An 18,303-nucleotide genomic window follows, 5' to 3' on the forward strand; every position below is an offset into this window, starting at 1 on the left:
CCATAAAAGGAGATATTAGAATGTGTGACAAAAATATTGGTTCATAGACATATGTTTCAATAGGTGTACTGACAAGAGTCGAAAGGTGGAGAGGTTTAGGGAGGGTACTCCAAAGCTTAAAACAAAGCAACTGAAGGTTTGACTGGCATTGATGGAGTAAAGAAAATGAGGAATGTTGTGAGAGGCCAGAATGTCTGTCATCGCTATTTAGGCCAGCGTTTATTGCCCATCCCTAATTACCCTTAAGAACTAAATTGCCCCTTTGAATCCCTGCAGTCCCCATGGTGTAAATATGCCCACAATGCTTTTGAAAGGGAGTTCCAGGATTTTGACTCAGTGACAGAGAAGGAATGGCAGTATAGCTCCAATGTGGTTTTGAGGAGAACATGCAAGTGGTTGTGTTCCCATACATCTTCTGCCCTTATTCTTCAAGGTGGTAGAGGTTATGGATTTGGAAGTTGCTGTTGTTGCAGTGCATCTCATAGATGGTATACTCAGTGTATTTGTGTGGAGGGATTGAATGTTAAAGGTAGTGGGTGGGCTGCTTTGCCCCGGATGGTGTCAAGCTTCTTGAGTGTGGTTGGAGCTATGCTCATTCAGGCAAGTGAACAGGATTTTTCCATCACACTCCTGACTTGTGTCTTGTTGATGGTGGATAAGCATTGGGGAGTCGGTAGGTGTGTTACTCACCACTCGATCCATAGCCTCTGACCTGTTGTTGCAGCCACAGTAGTTAAATAGCTAATAAAATTCAGTGAATAGTAACTCCCAGGATATTGATGTTAGGGGATTCATTGATTGTAATGTCATTGAATGTCAAAGGAATATGGTTAGATGCTGTCTTATTGGAGATGGTCATTGTCTGGCGCTTGTATGGGGCAAATGTTGTGTGCCACTTATCAACCTAAGTCTGAATGTTGTCCAGGTCTGGCTACATATGGACAGGAACTGTTTCAGTATCTGAGGAGCTGCAAATGTACTGAACATTGTAAAGTCATCAGTGAATATCCCCACTTCTGACCTTACGATAGGGGGAAGGTTTTTGATGAAGTAACTGCCCTAGGTTAGCCCTAGGACACTATCCAAGGAAATGAGGTGTACAGAGATTTCAGAGGATAGTCAGCACAATGAAGGTTACAGAACCAGGGAGATACAAACCCATGGATAGATCTGAGAAACCGATTTAATGATGTCACCTGTAGGTTTCAATTACCAGATTTCTCCCAGAACATTATAATGCAAAACCAGCCATTATGGATGGTGCAATCGTTGGCACTGCTGCCTCGCAGCATCAGGGACTCGGATTTGATTCCAGCCTCGGGTCGCTGTCTGTGTAGAGTTTGCATCTTCTCCACATGTCTGCATGGATTTCTTCCGGATGCTCCAGTTTCCTCCCATCCTCCAAAGGTGTGTGGATTAGGTTGATTGGCCATGCTCAATTGCCCATTGGTGGCATGGGGATTGGCAGGATAGATTTGTAGGGTAGCGGGAGCAGAGTCTAGGTGGGATTGTTGTCGATGTAGGCTCAACGGGCTGAATTGCTCCTTCTGCACTGTCGGGATTCTATGAACTAATATCTTGGTGCATAAGATTTATTACTGACCAACTTGCAAAAGCGCCACATGTAAATTGACACTTGGAAGAGGGGCTGAGCTCATGTCAGTGTTGAAGGGAAAGAACGTAATTCTAACAATAAACCTTTTCTCCTGCAGTATAAATTGTGATGATTTGAAATATGGTATTCTTGCATTTCTCCTGATGAGTGCAAGATGAAAAGCTTTGACAACATATCTCTCTTTTCAGCAAAATCTGGAACAATTAAATGTACTTCAAAAATGGAAACTCACTCCTCGTTTTGTGTTTGTTGTAGATGGGGCACTCAGGGCGATTTTACCACTACACATCCTCGTCCAGTTGTCAAGATTAAATTCTTCACAGAGAGCACAGGAGTTCTTGCCCTGGAAGATAAAGAATTGGGGAAGGTAAAATCCACCTTTGCATTAGGGAGTTTCAGTTCAGTGTTGAAAGCCCTGAGATTATTTTTCTGCAGTTGTTAACTTAATGTATAATTGAAATGGTGGCACGGGACAGGCTGAACTTTCAGTTTTCAAATTGAAAAATGCAAAATCCCTTCAGAGTTTCATGCTTCTGTCTGTCAGAACTCTTATTTGAATGGCAGGCATTTGAGAATCAGATAATAACTGTGTTTGGCTCAGTAAACTAATGTATAATTTACCTTACAAACTGCTCAAGAAGGGAGCGACACAGAAAGCAAGAAGCTTTAGGCTAGTGAACCTAACATCTGTCACGTAGAAATGTTAGAATCCATTATTAAGGAGATAGTAGTAGGACATTTGGAAAATTATTGTGCAGACAGAGTCAGCAAAGTTTGTGAAAGTGAAACCATGTTTGAACAATTTATGAAAGTTCTTTGAGGATGTAACAAGCAGAACGGACAAAGAAAAAATGGTAGATGTAATAGTGTATTTGGATTTCCAAAAGTCATTAGCTGTCACATAAAATGTTACTGTACAAGATAAAAATTCATGGTGTTGTTGGTGATATAATGGTATAATATTATAATTTGATAGGCACTTTCCATTCATACCGTGGAAATGCATGACAATGCCATGAACCAGAATTTGGTGTCAAATAAAAAGAAGGTGAATGGCTTGGTATCATTTATGCATATTGTTCAGCTGTCAGGCAAGGAGGAGGTGGTGGTGAAATGTTACGATCTAAAAGTTGCTAAACAACTTGTTCAGCACCAAAAACAAAAACAACATCTCTCAATCTGACTCGCCTTTTGAGATGTACTCCCCTATCTCCATTCTTCCTTTCACATTGGCTCATGTGTGCATGCATATGCATGCACACGTGTTCCTTTTAATATACAAGTGGCCCAATCTGAAAATAACCCAGCAGACAAGTTTAGTTTTAGATAAGATAATGAATAGTTTATTATAAAACTACTGTTTGAAAGTTGCTTAGGTAAAAGTGATAAAAGTTACTAAATAAAATACAGATATCAAGGCTAAAATCAGATAAAGATATAAACAGTACTACTTAAGGTTAGTGTTCATATCCACCTCTATGAGATATCATTGCGGGGGGCCATTGCTCGAGTTCCGAAGGAAAATGATTGAAACTTGAGGTTTGGTTTAGCAGCTGTGATGGCTTCTGCAGTAGACTATTTGGAGGACTATCTCTTAAGGTGGACTCAAAAGGTCAGCAGGTTTTTGGGAGAGAGTGATTTCCCATTCCTCACTAATTCTGTGGTTGTGCCACTTGCAGATTGCCTGGACTCTTTCAACAAAACAGTGGATGATTTGTTAATACCATCCTCTTTATCCTCCCTAGATCAAGAATCCCCTCCGATGATGTTGCCCAGAGTTCTTCCTGGGGTTTTGTGCAGAAAAATAGTTCTCATCCAGACTTAAGGCCGGGATTTCATGGCCCCACCATGGTGTGTCTCTCTACCACCCCCCAGTGGATGTAGCGAGCAATTTAAATTGTCAGAGACTTTGACAGGACGTAATATCCCGCTGGTTCCAAAACTTAAAATGGCTGCTGTTCTAATCATACTTCCATATTAGGCAGTGGGTTAGCCCTTGTCTGGGTGGCACAGTGCCATGCATTGTCTTTTTAGCCAAAGTAATTAACCTTTTATGTGTCTCAGCCATCAATTTGAATGGTTCCTATTCTCCCAGATTTGAGGAGAAACAGAAGAGTTACTCACACCCATCAGGGAAGCTACAATGAGTTTCTGTTCACCCTTGTGGGAATGAAAATTGAATTTCAAATGTTTTCACAAGTCTGGATGTGTGTACATGCAATCCACTTTGAGGCATTCAGAGTTTCACCACATGCAGTTGAGAAAGGACTTTTCAAAGGCTTCTTGTGTCCATTTAAAAAGCAGTTTAGTTTTTTAAAAAATCTGTAAAATCACAAATACACATTTATGATATAGTTCCTCTATTCCTGCTGATATATCACAACTAACACCATGAATTCTTACCTTGTGCAGTAACCTTTTATATGGTACCTTATCGAATGACTTTTGAAATCAAATTAAACAATATCTGCTGGTTTCCCTTTATTTAACCTTCAAATATTTCCCACAAACTGTTCAAACACAATTTTCTTTTCATGAAACCATGTTGACTCCCACAGACTGTATTAATGTCCTGCTATACCTCTTTAATAATGGATTCTAGCAATTTTGTAATCACAGACATTAGGCTAACTGGCCTGTAGGATCTTGTGTTTTCTTCCTTTCTTGAGAAATGCGACATTTATGGTGTCCCAGTCTGCTAAAGTTAGGTTATTTTGGAATATTACAGCCAATACACTCACTATCTCTGCAACCACTCATTCTAAGACCCTAGTACGTAAGTCATCAGACCTAGTACGAATGTCAGTCATTCGTCCCATTCATTTCCATAGTATCTTTCCTCCTGTGGCCATAACTTTTATACTCGTCCCTTTCTTTCACCCTCTGCTTTTCTATTCTTCTTGGGATTCTTTTTGTGTGTTCTAATATGGAGACAGTTACAAAATATTTGTTCAAGGTCTCTACCATTTCCTTATTTCCCATTAATTCCCCTGTCTCAACAGGACCAATTGTCTCAGTTGTTATTTCTTTCTTCTTATATACTTGTAGAAGTTTGTAGCATGGCATCTTTTCTTTCACATTGATATCAGTCTTAACTTCCTTACTTAAGCATGGATGGTTCATCCTTCTTGTAGAGATTTCCCCTCTCAATGGAATATATCTTTGTTGAGAGTTATCTTCTCAAAAGTCCCCAAATGCTTCTCTTACATCTTACTTTTTAAGCTATTTTCTAATAACACTTCAGCCAATTCTATCTTTGTACCCTTATAATTTATGCTGAAAACAATCCTTTCAGACCAAAATCTCCTACCCTCAAACTGAATGTGAGATTCTATCATGTTATTATCACCCTTGCCAAGAGGATTTTTTACTATTAGCTTTTTCATTCATCCTGCCTCATTACATATCATCAAGTCCAAATATGCTGATTCCCTAGTTGGTCCCAGAATGCATTGTTCTCAGAAATTGTCCCAAATACATTTCATTTACTTATCCTACAGCTTATTTTTGCCAATTTGATTTTTTCAAACAATTGAAAGTTAAAATCTCCCACTGATTATTGCAACATCTTTCCTACAAACTCCCAACATTTCTTAAATTGTACTCCATCCGATGGTGTAGCTCTTGTCAGGGGACGGATTGTTGGTATGGAATTGTATTCCTAATGGTGGTATAGCAAAGTATTTGAAAGGAAAATTTCAGACAGTCTGTTCCATTTGCAGAGTATTTGTAGTTTGCTTCAACGTGTTATTCAAACTGTTCAGCATGGCTGTTCACAGCACACACATTTTAAATGCTGGCTTCCTGCCCAGACTGTAATTCTTATTCAAATCAACAAAATACTTAGTTACACAAAATGAATAGAGGAACACAACAGATTAAATCAATTCACTTTTTTTTCTGAGATGTTCAACAATTTGCTAAATTACTGAAGCTGATTAGAACAATTTGCCAGTTCTTTAGGAAAGGGAGAAGCTTCTAAATCACTCAACTTGTACACTTGCAAGAAAGTCCTCAAAAATGATACATCCTGCTATATGACATAATTCATGGTGCATGTTATTGAGCTAAGAAGATCCACACCTCTTGCCAAGTTGGGCTCAGATGTTACTTGTTAATGAATTTGAAAATCAATGCACAGTTGCCATTCTTGGACAGTTCCCAATCTAGGAAGGATAGTGTATCTAATTGCTAAAAATGGAATGCAATAATATGAATTTAGGCTGTTGCCTCTTATTCATTTTTCACGTCAGGATAATGAAATATAATTATGCTGTAAAAGTCATCTGAGGTAATTGTTGCCTGCTATGATGAGGTTGTCAGTAATATCACAATTTCTACTAATAGCTGAGTTTTGTAACCTTGTTCTCGATAGAGATTGAAGAGGACTATTGAGACTCAAGGTGCCTACTCAGTTGTACACCCACATTTCTCAACTGTCATGTTGGATCCCTGTTGTGCTGTTAATCCAGTCTGAAGTGTCGCAGGAGGGGAGCTTGTTAGCAGATAACGTGAAAACACCCATTCGTCAGAAAATAAATGAGCCCACATTAAAAACACATCTGTTATCCATTTGATGAAGTCAATGGGTTTATTCACCACAGTACAGCACGTTACAGACATGATATGGATGAAGTAAGACACCAGTGACTTATTCAGTTGGTCACAGCATGACACATCCAGCTGGTGTTTTGTTTGTTTACAGCATTTTTTAAACCATTGATATGTGCATAATCTTACACTGTGAGCCAAGCTGCATTGATTACAGATCACTTACAACACGTTGTTTCCACAAGGTGCAACATTAAAGCTGTGTTGTACCTCTCTCCTCCCAGACTTTCCTTTACTTGCTGCAGTTGAAAATAAGTTGCATCTATCCATATATTGCTCAATGTTTATGAAACTGGAAAGGTCTGATACATAAAAAATATATCCTGGCATACTAGTCTTGGAAATGATGTCAATATATAATCAATATGTTATCAATATATAAATACAATCATTGATAGAATGATAGTGCACAGAATAAGGCCATTCAGCCTATTTCCAAAGTGTTGGCACAGATGAAGTTATCCAACAAATCCTATACACTGTTTTGAATTTATTTCCATCACTTATTCAAGCAGTGCATTAAAGATTGAAACAATTTGCTACATTGAAGAAATATATCTTTTTTATTTGCCAATCATCTTAAATCTCTGTCCTCCGGTTACTGACTCGTCTGCCATTGGAGAAACTATCAAAATACTTTACAATTTTGAATAAGTGTATTAGTCACCTCTTTACCTTCTGTAGTAGAAAGAGACAGTCCAAACTCCTCAATTCTCTCCAAATAACTGAAGTCTGTCATTCAAGATACCATTCTAAACTTTGTCAAGGCCTTGACATCCTTCCTACACTGTGCTGTTCAGAATTGAACATGATGGGCACAATTTTAACTGCTAAGGGCAGGTGGGTGCAAATGCTGAATGGTCAGGAACCCAACACGATTCTGCTCTTTTGTAGGTGAGTATCGAATGCCAGTGAAGCTGTCCATAAGTAATTTCAATATAGAATCAGGCAGTTAATTGTGAATTTAACTCAGGATTCTGGTTTTAACAGACATTGAACAGGTTTCCCAAGCTGTGTGACACTCGAAAGATCAGCAAAGTGAGAACACAGCAGGGAGTCATTCTTCATTGAAACTTGCAGGTTGAAAACCTTTAAATGTTAAAACTGCATAGCTCTCTGGATGTCTTTATGAAAGGTCTGTGCTCATAGGACTTGTACACAGAGCCAGATTTCACTGCTTTGCAGGTGTATTTCAACTTATTGGAAGTCCAAAGATGTGCAGGTTAGATGTATCGGCCATGCTAAATTCACCCTCGGTGTACCCAAACAAGCACCGGAGTATGGTGACTAGGGGATTTTCACAGTAACTTCATTGCAGTGTGAATGTAATAAATAAATAAAATTTTAAAAATCATTTCACCTATCTTGGGCTTTACTCAGCTTGATCAGATCTTGTTTGCTGTTAGTATGGGAGGCAGCTTACGTTGTTCTACCTGAATAAGAAGAGTAGCTCAAACGGCCTCCTCCTCAGCCATTTCCAGCTTCATGAAGGAGAAGGAGTGAAGATGGAAATCCAACTCCAAGGAGGTGAGACCCCTAACACAGAATTAAGACACAGAGGATCGGGTTCCTCAACATGACTGAACATTAATACCTCAAAGGCTCATTTTCATGGCAGCTCAGATCCTTTTTCTGTACTTTAACAAAGGATCTAATCCCATGGAAGGAACCTTTTTTTAATGGTATTCCTAAACGCTACGGGCCACCCTAGCTTCTATTTATGAAGCTTATTTACGTAGCCTCCTCAACTAGTCCTAACCACCTTCAAAGACTTGTGTGCCAACATCCCCAAGTCTGCCTGTTCCTGCATCTGCTTTAAACTTGGGCATCTAGGCATCACGGCGGATGCGGTGAGGCAATGGCAGCTGGGGGGATCTACTCGTTCAGCCGAAGTCTATGGACTTTTGCATGATTCATCCGCCCCATCACTGGAGAATTCACCAGAAGGGTTGACCTCAGAGGGACCAGAAGAATCCACCAACCAGAAAATCCTGCCCTTGGATTTGACATCGTCATGCAGCTCAATAACCACATTGGCAGGCTTCCGAGCGAACCTGTCTGCCTGCCTGAATAGTTAAAAGCCCTTGGAGATAATCGCTTCTCTTTAACGATAACAGTAACAAGTACACCTTTGAGTGGAGCAGCCAGGGTTGATGAATTCCTAGTATAAAGATTTGTAAGAAATGGTTATGATCTCCATAGAGATCAATAACTTTTAACTCTGATCCACCAACCAAACTGATGTCAACTCCTCTACCACTCTCCTCCATAACTATCACAATGCTTTTATCCTCATAATGTTCCTGACATTGCCCTGTACCACCTCTTGTCCCCATTCCCATCAGTCTTCCTAACATAACAACTATCTCTGTAGTTCAGGTACCTAAGCCTTTAAAGTTTAATACTTAAGTATACATAGCGAGTAAGCAGCTCAACATAAAGGTGGATTGTCACTCTTTCCAATACTACTCAGGGACAATTCCAGAAATTCTCCTAACTTCACCTGGTCATCTCTCCAACTTTGCCTGGTCATCTCCCTACTTTCAAAAGCATTCTAAAGACCCTTGTATTCAGCCAAACTTTCTTTTACTTCTGAGAAACTTTGTTATAGAGGGTGAGTGCTGTAGAAATCTGTTGTGTTGTTTAGGTGTCAATTATTGTCAGTGATCCAAAACAAAACAGCAAGCAGAAGATTGTCACTTTTGCTGCAGGAATATTAAGTGCTGCTGACAGAAATATCCATCTGAAATCAGCTTGTCTGTCCGCCAGTTAATCAGTAAGGATGAAGCGGAACATCCTCATGGTCGCAGTGTGTTCCTTAAAGCAGAATTATCCACTCCTGCCTCCATAGATTGGAAACTTAACAATGTATTCTGTGTCTTTCAGGTAATTCTTTATCCAACCCCAAACAGTCCGAAGACACCCGACTGGCATAAGATGGTCATTCCAAAAAATAGCCAAGATTTGGATTTAAAAATAAGACTAGCCGTGAGGATGGATAAACCTCCAAACATGAAGCACTGCGGGTAAGTCTGTCGCATTGACAGCAGTTCTGACAAGTTTTGGATAAAGCTGTACGTTCTCTGGCTGAGCTCACTTTAGGAACATGAATTTCATTGAGAGTGAAGGGAGGGAGGGGAAAGAGAATATTGCAACTGACATTGGGGTTTCAGCAGTTCTTTGTTGCAGCTTGGGGCAGTGGTTTTAAAATGTGGTTTGTGGACAACTGGTGGTCCTTCAAGTGCTCCACAGGTTGGCCCAAAATGCAAGCCGATGAGGTCATAGAGAACAAGCCAGAATTCTTGATTCCAATCCATGTGTGAAGTCATACAAGCAGACTGGCTGTCACATGCATGGTTGTGTTGTCATTAGTACGAGCAACAATAATATAGTTTTATGAGCAAGATTAATCAATGTTCCTGTTAATTTTGTTTGATGAATATAGATGTAAGATCAATCTTAGTTTCTTAGAACAAAATTATTGTGATAATCTTATAATGTATTAGAATATATCGAATCAATGAGGCGACACGGTAGCACAGTGGTTAGCACTGCTGCTTCACAGCTCCAGGGACCTGCGTTCGATTTCTGGCTTGGGGCACTGTCTGTGTGGAGTTTGCATATTCTCCTCATGTCTGCGTGGGTTTTCTCTGGGTACTCTGGTTTCCTCCCGCAGTCCAAAGACGTACAGGTTAGGTTGATTGATCACGCCAAAATTGCCCCTTAGTGTCCTGTGATGCTTAGGTTAGAGGGATTAGTGGATAAAATATGTATGTATATGGGGCTAGGGCCTGTGTGATTGTGGTCGGTGCAGACTCGATGGCCCGAATGGCCTCTTTCTGTACTGTAGGGTTTCTATGATTTCTATGAATACTTGTAGAATGAATATTTTAGTAAGAAACTGTCTATCATTTTGTTTCTGGCATGAATGAATTATTTACAATATTTGATATAATAAAACAATTTTATTACATTTACTAGTGAAAAAGCAGTTTTACAGTTATCAAGAGTTCCCGTTAATTCTGATGATTATTTTCTCAATGGTAAGTGAAAGATGCTGGGGTATGCCCAATAAGTATTCCACAGGGTCCTTTGCTCACTCTATAAGACTCGCGATGCAACGGTTTGAGAACCACTAGTTTAAGCTGCGCATCAAATCTTAAAGGTGAACTGTTGCGCAGAGGATTCTGAGTAACACTAGTACTGGGAATTGCTGTCCTCTCTCACATACACTGCTAGCCCAAGCATTTATCATTGATCAGTATGAAAAGACTGTACAACGTATTGATCTGTGAAACTCAGCTTAATCGACTTATCAGCTGACTCTATGGAGCTACTATTTAGAAATAGTGGCAAAAAGCGGAAGTTGATTTGTGATTTTATTGCTGCTGTGTTTTCATATGCCCCTCCAAATAGCAAGAATTTTCATTGCCCGGAGGGGATTTTGTGTTCATGTTTGCTGCCAGAGAGGTGGGCTTCAGAGGGGAAGTCTGCAGAGGTTTCACTGTGGGGGGCCCTTTGACCTGGGGGTAATGTGGGGAGATGGCGCGGGCAGACGTTTAGGGCCGGGAGTTTCCTTGGGTTGGTGGGACGGGATTGGGGGGGGGGGGGTGCACTTGTGTGGGTAGTGGTGGTGGGAAGGTGCGGCTGGGGCAGACAGTGTCATGTGCATGAAGGGATCGTCATCTCTGTACGGGGGACTTTTTTAATTTTAATTTTTTTAAGAAGAAAGCTGACAATGCCAGTTCCATCAGGGCCCATCCCATAAACTCAGTCAGTCCAGCTGGCAAGCTGCATGATAACTTGATGGGCTGATGGCCTCTTCTGAACTGTAGGGATTCTATAAATGTTCTCACCTGGTCCAGCACTTAAGTGAAAAAAAACTAGGAAAAATTTCATCTTGCGTGATTAAACACTTCAAGAGTGTACGCGTTTTGAAAGCAAGGTTCTTTTAGATTCATTATTCAGAAGCTTTTCTGCAGTCCCAGTGAGAAACGACCCTTGGAAAGAGTGTGACTCTGACATCAGGTATACACTACCGTGTTTCTGTCTCGGGACACACTCCCTGGGAGTGCAGCTTCCCACTGAAGTGGATAAGATTGCAGAATCATCAATCAGATCTCTAGGGAGAGAATTATTTTTCATTAATAACACAGTGTTACAAGGACTGAAAAATAATCGAAAGATGTCAGATAAGGGAAGGGGTCAATAGTTAATTAGGAGTCTTCCTCTGTCATTAGAGCAAACAATAAGAACAATTTGGTTGCACAGAGTAGTTGTGGATCAACTATCAAACATTAAATCCCAGCCTTCAATGTAGATGTGGGAATTGCTTCCCCGTTTCCAGATCAAATTGTGTTTGACGCCACCAGTAAATCACAGAGTGGCTCAGCCTGGGATGCTTGGCAGGGAATTACAGCTTAAGGCAAATAAATCAAGGGACATGGCATCAAATTGCCACAAGTGTCACATAGACGTGAGTGAGTAGTATGTCCAGCTTCATGTTGTGGATTAGAATTGCAGCAACAATGGGGGGTGTTGTTATAAAATTGACATCCTAAGTGGTAATTTCTGGTCAGTATTTTTAAAGTACAGCCCTGAAAGAGCCTAATGGTTGCTTAATGCATCTAGGTATGGGACATATTTCAATAAGCATAGAACTAAGTGAACATCATCTGTCAAAAGTGTGCACAATGCTGGTTTTTAATCAAATGAGCAAAGACTCACTTAAAGCTTACTTGCTTGGAATTTTATTAAGTGTGCACCCTGCATATAAGCTTATAGACAAATGACATTGTGGTTTCTGTTTGGCATTAGAAGTCTTCTATTCTAATCATTGTAACGTTTGGTATTGTTGCACACTCTGGATAATGACATCCTCTTCTAGTCCCATTAGTCCGCACGCTCTCTTCAGAGCCAGACTTCTGGTCCCCAACTGTCTTTGTACCTGCTTATCCTCTGATACTCGCATCCCTTGGATTTCCAATATCCTACCCCCTACTTTCTAGATCACCATTTCTCCTCCTTCTCTTCCTCAAACATGTGATATCTTGATCCCTTCTTTAATCTTCTGATCTTCACTTTGTGACGGGCCAATGACGGCACCATATGGAGCATTTCAAAGGAACTTTCAGCAAGTATTATTGATGATGAGGGAAAGGGAATCGAAAAGGTGTGGAGCACCTTATCTATGCCATACTATGTTCATTCCTCTTATTACTGTACTAATCGATGGAACTGAGCCACTCAAACCCAGAAGATTAAAGTTTAATACCTAATTGAACCAAAGTAGCTGAACTCTGTATCTCCCTAGGTAAGGACAGGAGAAATACACAGCTGTGGAGAATTGCCCACTGACCCGAGTTGGAAAGTGTGTTTGAAGAGTACTGTATCTGCGGAAAGGGCCTTTCACTACAGAAAGGGCACTCTTGCTGCAGAAAGGGTGCTGGGCCTGCAGAAAGGGTGCTGTCGTTATGTAAAGAACACTGTTTACTACTGCAGCTTCAATGGTGGATAAATCATTTATCAGAACACCAAAACGGTGTCAAACAAATCAAAATCAATGCAATTGAATCTCACGTGGATTTAAACTTTAAAATGGGAGAATTCCATCCTAACTCTCCATGTATAAATAAGACATTAAAATAAAAATAGCTGAGAATCAATTGTTTGTCAGAACACTTCACAACTGTACATGTTGGGGCAAAGGAGCTGAATCTGTGTAATTGCAGCTCTGTCTAATTTCTGCTTCCTCACTAATGCAGGGTTATGCTGACACAGTGACTGATCTAATGGTTGTCTAGTTTTCCTGGTGTCAAGCTTAATAAGCAATCCGATGCCAGTTCACTCATTAATGGCATCGGCACTTAAATATTCTAAAATTAAATGCGTGTTGAAACAAACAAGGGATTGGGCGGGGGTGGTGATGTTAAAATTTACTGTAGCAGTTTAATTGATGGAAGGAAATTCCCTCTTTAGTCATTTCTCAACAGTAATATTTACACAATTTCCTGTTTATTCTCCATGAATGCATGAAAATAAAACACTATTGTTAGCACTGCCTGGCTGATGAAAGCATTTACAGTGATAGTCATGTGTGGTTGGGCTCATCAGCAACTTAAAATTGCCAGATAGTGGGAGGAAGCACATTTTGTAAGCTGCTTGATGAGTACAGTGCATGGCACAGGACACCCAGTGTGACCGTTTTCCCACTCAACAGAGGGGAGCCTGTGGAACTGATTGACTGACTAATTGAGCAATGGGACTCCTCCTGCATCAATGATCAGCAAACTGTTTCAGTTATCAGCACTGCACTGTTTCATGAACCAGCCACTTCATAATCCTTAAGCCACTTAATTTTGTCCCAATAATTGAGTAATTTAGTCTCTGTAATTGAGCCATACGAGGTATTACGATTTGAGCAGAATGAAACACCCCTGAGACATGTTGTTATAAACATAGCATCATCAATCAGGGAAACAACTTAAAATTCATTTTTTTGTCCTGTGGTATGGTGCAAAGCATGACCTTTGTCATTTTGAAAAACACTGACCCCAAAGTTACAGGCATCCACAATATGATTGACCCATGATGAAAGATTATTTTATAGGCCATTAGCCAATCACTACAACTCTGTTACCTACCCTTAAGCCAATTGCATTTCCATGCTGCTTCCCCTTTTATCCTTTGGGCAGCACTTTTGCCAACGAGCCTACCATGTGATTTTTCATCATAAACCTTATTTTCCTTTCCACCATTTAATGGCCTATAAAATACACCAAGTAATTGGACAGCTCTTTTATTGCTTCTGAACTTCATGCAGATAGGTTCTGTCTTTGATCCTTCAAGGAAATTCTCACTTTCTAGCACTATGATAATTTGCTCATTCAAACTGCTATCCCTCCTTTGTCCCATTCCATATCCTTTTTGAATACACTCTAGCAAGGAATATTAAGAACGCAAAGCATCTTGTTTTTGAGAAGAGTATATTTTATGGGCAGTATATCATATTCTCGTGGATATTTGTAGCTATAGCTTGCCTGTCTTGTTAACCACACTTTATGCATTTGTACCCATTCTCTTCAAACATAACTCAGACCTTTATGTATCTTCTAAGGTTTTTATGTTAATTTTATCTCTGTTCCTCCCAGTCCCCTGGGCACATTCTTTTGCCTCTTTTCTATCATGTTTTGATGCTCAAATTCCTGCTAAATTAGCTTGAATCTTTCCCACAGAGTTTGTGAATCTGCCTGTACTAATTTTGGTCAAAGCTCTAGTCAGGTGCAACCTGTCAAACTTGAACAGTTTCCTCCTGCCACTGTAATGATCCTTGGCCAGACTCCAGGATGTGGGGGGAGATCTGGTTAGGGACCAATAACATTTTGTGTCGCGTAAATAAAGGTTGAGACTCAGTACATCTGCTTTTGAAATAAAGTCACAAGATTCCACTGGTTTTGAACCAACTATAACAAACTTTATTATAGAAGCTGAGAAAGATAAAACATTGTATAATATGCATCTTATACTCTAGCATTCAGGGCAAAATGACTTACCCATATGAAGTAATGGTCAAATTGTGGCCAACACATCACATCGCAGAGTAAATGACAGATGCAACCAAGCCAGAGTCCATGGATTTCTCATGATCTGTCCGCCCCTCGATGTCAGTAAACACTAAGTCAAACAATGTCATAGTCTGTCTCATGAATGATCTGAGCTTCACCTTCGAATATCTTCCCTTTGAATTGGCTTGAAAAGTCCCTACCAATGACCTCATGTTGTTGCAGTCTCACCTTGTAAGATTCCTTCCCCTTGGATTCCCAAGTCTGCACTTCAGTCTCTACTTACTTGTGTGATTCCAGGTCTTTGCTAGACACCTAGCTTCAGTGAGCTAGAACCCTCCTGAGTTTCTCAGCTCCTTGCTGTATCCTGCTGTGAGCACTCTTTGATTACCTGTGTTTCCCTTTAGTGCTTTTTGATTACCAGGACTCCCCCTGAGCCCTCTTTGATGAGCAGTGGTGTCTGTGAGCCCTCTCCAGTTACCAAAACTGATCACCTCCAGAAGAGTTGTTCATTGACCCTTGAACTGTTCTGGTGACCTATCAAAACACTTCCAAAGAGTTCCACATGTCTTACTAGCATTGGAGCCCCCTGGCTGGGATTTTCCCAAAAAATTCTAAGTGCCGAATTCATGTAAAAACTGGACTAACTCATGCTTTTCTCTTAAGTGAGTTTTTCTAAATGCATCCCCCACACTCGGAACACTGCAAAGTGCCTCAGGGAGATTCACACTGAGTATCGGGGGCAGGGCCTTTTCCGGCTGAAAAGGCCAGCAGCATAGTGCTGAGCGAGCCACTGTGCATGTGCAATAGCCCCACACTGCCGTCCTCCTGATCACTGGCTAACTCAATTGCTAGCCAGCCCCTTGGCCCTTACCACTGCTCCTCTGATCCCCCTCCCCCTCCCCCTCCCATTGCTGCCCCTCTGATACTCCCAACCTTGATCCCTGGCCTCTCAGATGTTTCTGGGCTGACCCCAATGTCCCTTCACTACAGTAAATTTATTTTTTTTACAATAATTTTACGGCTTCTACTTAACATCATAACTTTTAACAAATAGTTTGTATACTTTATGGATAAACTTTTCACTTTGTTTCACAACTACATGTTGTATTATACAATTCACAAAGGTTTAACCAAAATAATACATCTAAGAAGTAGGATTACAGAATTTACAGGCGGAATATTCTTGTCCTGTCCACCATGGGCTGGGGGCAGACCACGGAAAGATCCATTGACTTGGGCAGGATTTTCCTGTCTTGTGGCGAGCAAACACTTGTGTTTCTTCTCTCATTCTCAGCCTTTAACTCTGTAAGTCCATAGCTTAATTGTCTTTTTCATTAGCTGTAGGTGTGACTCTATCTCTAAGCTTGTTATTCTTTTCACAATGAAGTTCTAACCGTTCAACTGCCTTGTGTTTAATTCTGCATTCAATCAACTGTTCTGATTACTAGCAATACGTTTTCTTGTGACTGATACTCCAGCGTTCTCATCAACTCTTTATTTTATGAGCAAATGCATTTTTTGTACGGAAATGTTGGTTCTTTCTGCTGAATTGTTTTTTCTTCAATTGTTTGTTATCGGCAATAAACTTCATGTGTTTAGCCACAGGAATTTGTACAGGTTTAGTAAGATCAACATAATCAAGCGCCTGCTGCAATACAGCCATCGCCATGTTACTGTCTCTATTAACCAAATCATTACGCAATAAAACATCTATCTCTTCTACAGGTAATCTGGGAACAATTTCTACTATAATAATTCTATTACCAAGTTGCTTTGCAGATTGACCTGACCAAAGGGAACAGGTTCATGCGTGCCATGAATATTTCCTATTCATAGTTTTTTTTTCATCAAGCCATCCAGAACACAACATATCATCACCCACCATCAATGGCTAATCTGCCCCAGCATCTCTCAAAATGTTAATTGGCTAACTTATTTTGTTAGCAGAGTAAGGGATCACATCTCCCTTTGAGATGAAACAGGCTAATTCAAGTAGTCTGACTCACTTTAGCAGGTGTCAGTGAAGAATTCTCTTAAATATCTTCAGCCATGTCCCCCTTTCTCCTGTGTTTTGAGGGAAAATGTTTCACCCGTACCACTACTAAGGTTTTAGTATCCATTTTGTCTTCCAATACAGCATTTTCTGAAGCTTCTATAAGCATCCTTATTACTGACATAGAAAAATAGAAGATAGGAGCAGGTGGAGAACATTTGGCCTTTCAAGCCTGCTCTGCCATTTATTACGATCATGTCTGATTTTCCAATTCAATGGCCAACCCTGCTTTCTCCCATAACCTTTGATCCCCAAGTGCTATATCCAGCCTCTAGAATACATTCAATGTTTTAGCATCAACTACTTCCTGTGGTAATGAATTCCACTGTTGGGATGAAGAAATGTATCCGCACCTCCATCCTAAATGGTGCATTCAGCTATTTGGATGCACAAGCGATGATGTCTATTGTAATGCTGAGTACATTTGGCTATCCACAATAGGATAAGTATTAACCATACTCAACCAGCGCATGCTTGCAAAGCAAAGAACAGAGTATCCAACATTTGATGTCATCCCCAATACCCTGCAGAAAATCATGACTGCAAAGAATTACAATTAATTTAAGATCATCAGTCAGACTCACCTTGTGACTCTCACTACATATGTTCACCACACTGCCTTGTCCTTTGCAAATAGAAAAACCACATCCACACATTGTGCCTTTTTCAAACAAACAAAAGTTTGAGGAACAATATTTCCTCATTTGAACAATCAGTTAACCTGCCTGGCTTGATTTTAAACAAAAGCTTGGCAGTTTATTGTTCCCTGGTGCATTCTCTGCAGCAATGCCTCTACCAATCAGTCAATACCCTATTCTCCTGCACTATAAATTGATGGAAAGGGTCATTGATGATGCTATCAGGCAGCATTTACTCAGTAATAACCTGATTGCAATACACTGTTCGGTTCTGCCAGGGTCACGCAACTCCTGACCTCATTATATTTTTGATCCAAACACGGGAAAAAGAGCTGAATTCCAGAGGTGAGGTGAGAGTGACTGCTCCTGATGTCAAGGCAGGGTTTGACCGAGTGTGTCCTCAAGGAGCCCTAACAAAACTGGAATCAATGGGAATTGGGGAAAATCTTCCACTGGTTGGAATCATATCTGGCACAAGGGAAGATGTTGTGGTGGTTAGAGGTCAATCATTTCAGCTCCAGGACTTCACTGCAGGAGATTCTCAGGGTAGTGCCGTAGGTCCAATCATCTTGAGCTGCTTCATCAATGATCTTTCTTCCATTGTAAGTTCAGAAATGGGCACGGTTGCTGAGGACTGCACAATGTTTACTATCATTCACAATTCCTCAGATACTGAAGCAGTCCGTATTTAAGTGCAACAAGACCTAGACAATATCAAGGCTTGGGCTGATCAATGACAAGTAACATTTACACCACACAATTGTCAGGCAATGATCATCTCCAACAAGAGAAAATCTAACTATCTCCACTTGATATTCCAGG

At 40.4% G+C, this 18,303-nt stretch overlaps 1 protein-coding gene across 3 annotated transcripts in view; it reads left to right on the forward strand.

Moving 5' to 3' along the window:
* The window catches only part of cadps2 (Ca++-dependent secretion activator 2), a 660,232-nt gene that overhangs the window by 352,447 nt on the left and 289,482 nt on the right, over nt 1–18,303 (forward strand). For all 3 annotated transcript variants that reach the window (XM_080190802.1, XM_080190798.1, XM_080190799.1), the window contains exons 7-8: nt 1,871–1,982; nt 9,113–9,252. In XM_080190802.1, the coding sequence (XP_080046928.1) occupies nt 1,871–1,982; nt 9,113–9,252 (252 nt within the window). The remainder of the gene's footprint in view (nt 1–1,870; nt 1,983–9,112; nt 9,253–18,303) is intronic.

The sequence above is a fragment of the Carcharhinus amblyrhynchos genome, chromosome 6 (genome assembly GCF_965287045.1).
Source record: "Carcharhinus amblyrhynchos chromosome 6, sCarAmb.v2.hapA, whole genome shotgun sequence".
Classification (NCBI taxonomy): domain Eukaryota; kingdom Metazoa; phylum Chordata; class Chondrichthyes; order Carcharhiniformes; family Carcharhinidae; genus Carcharhinus; species Carcharhinus amblyrhynchos.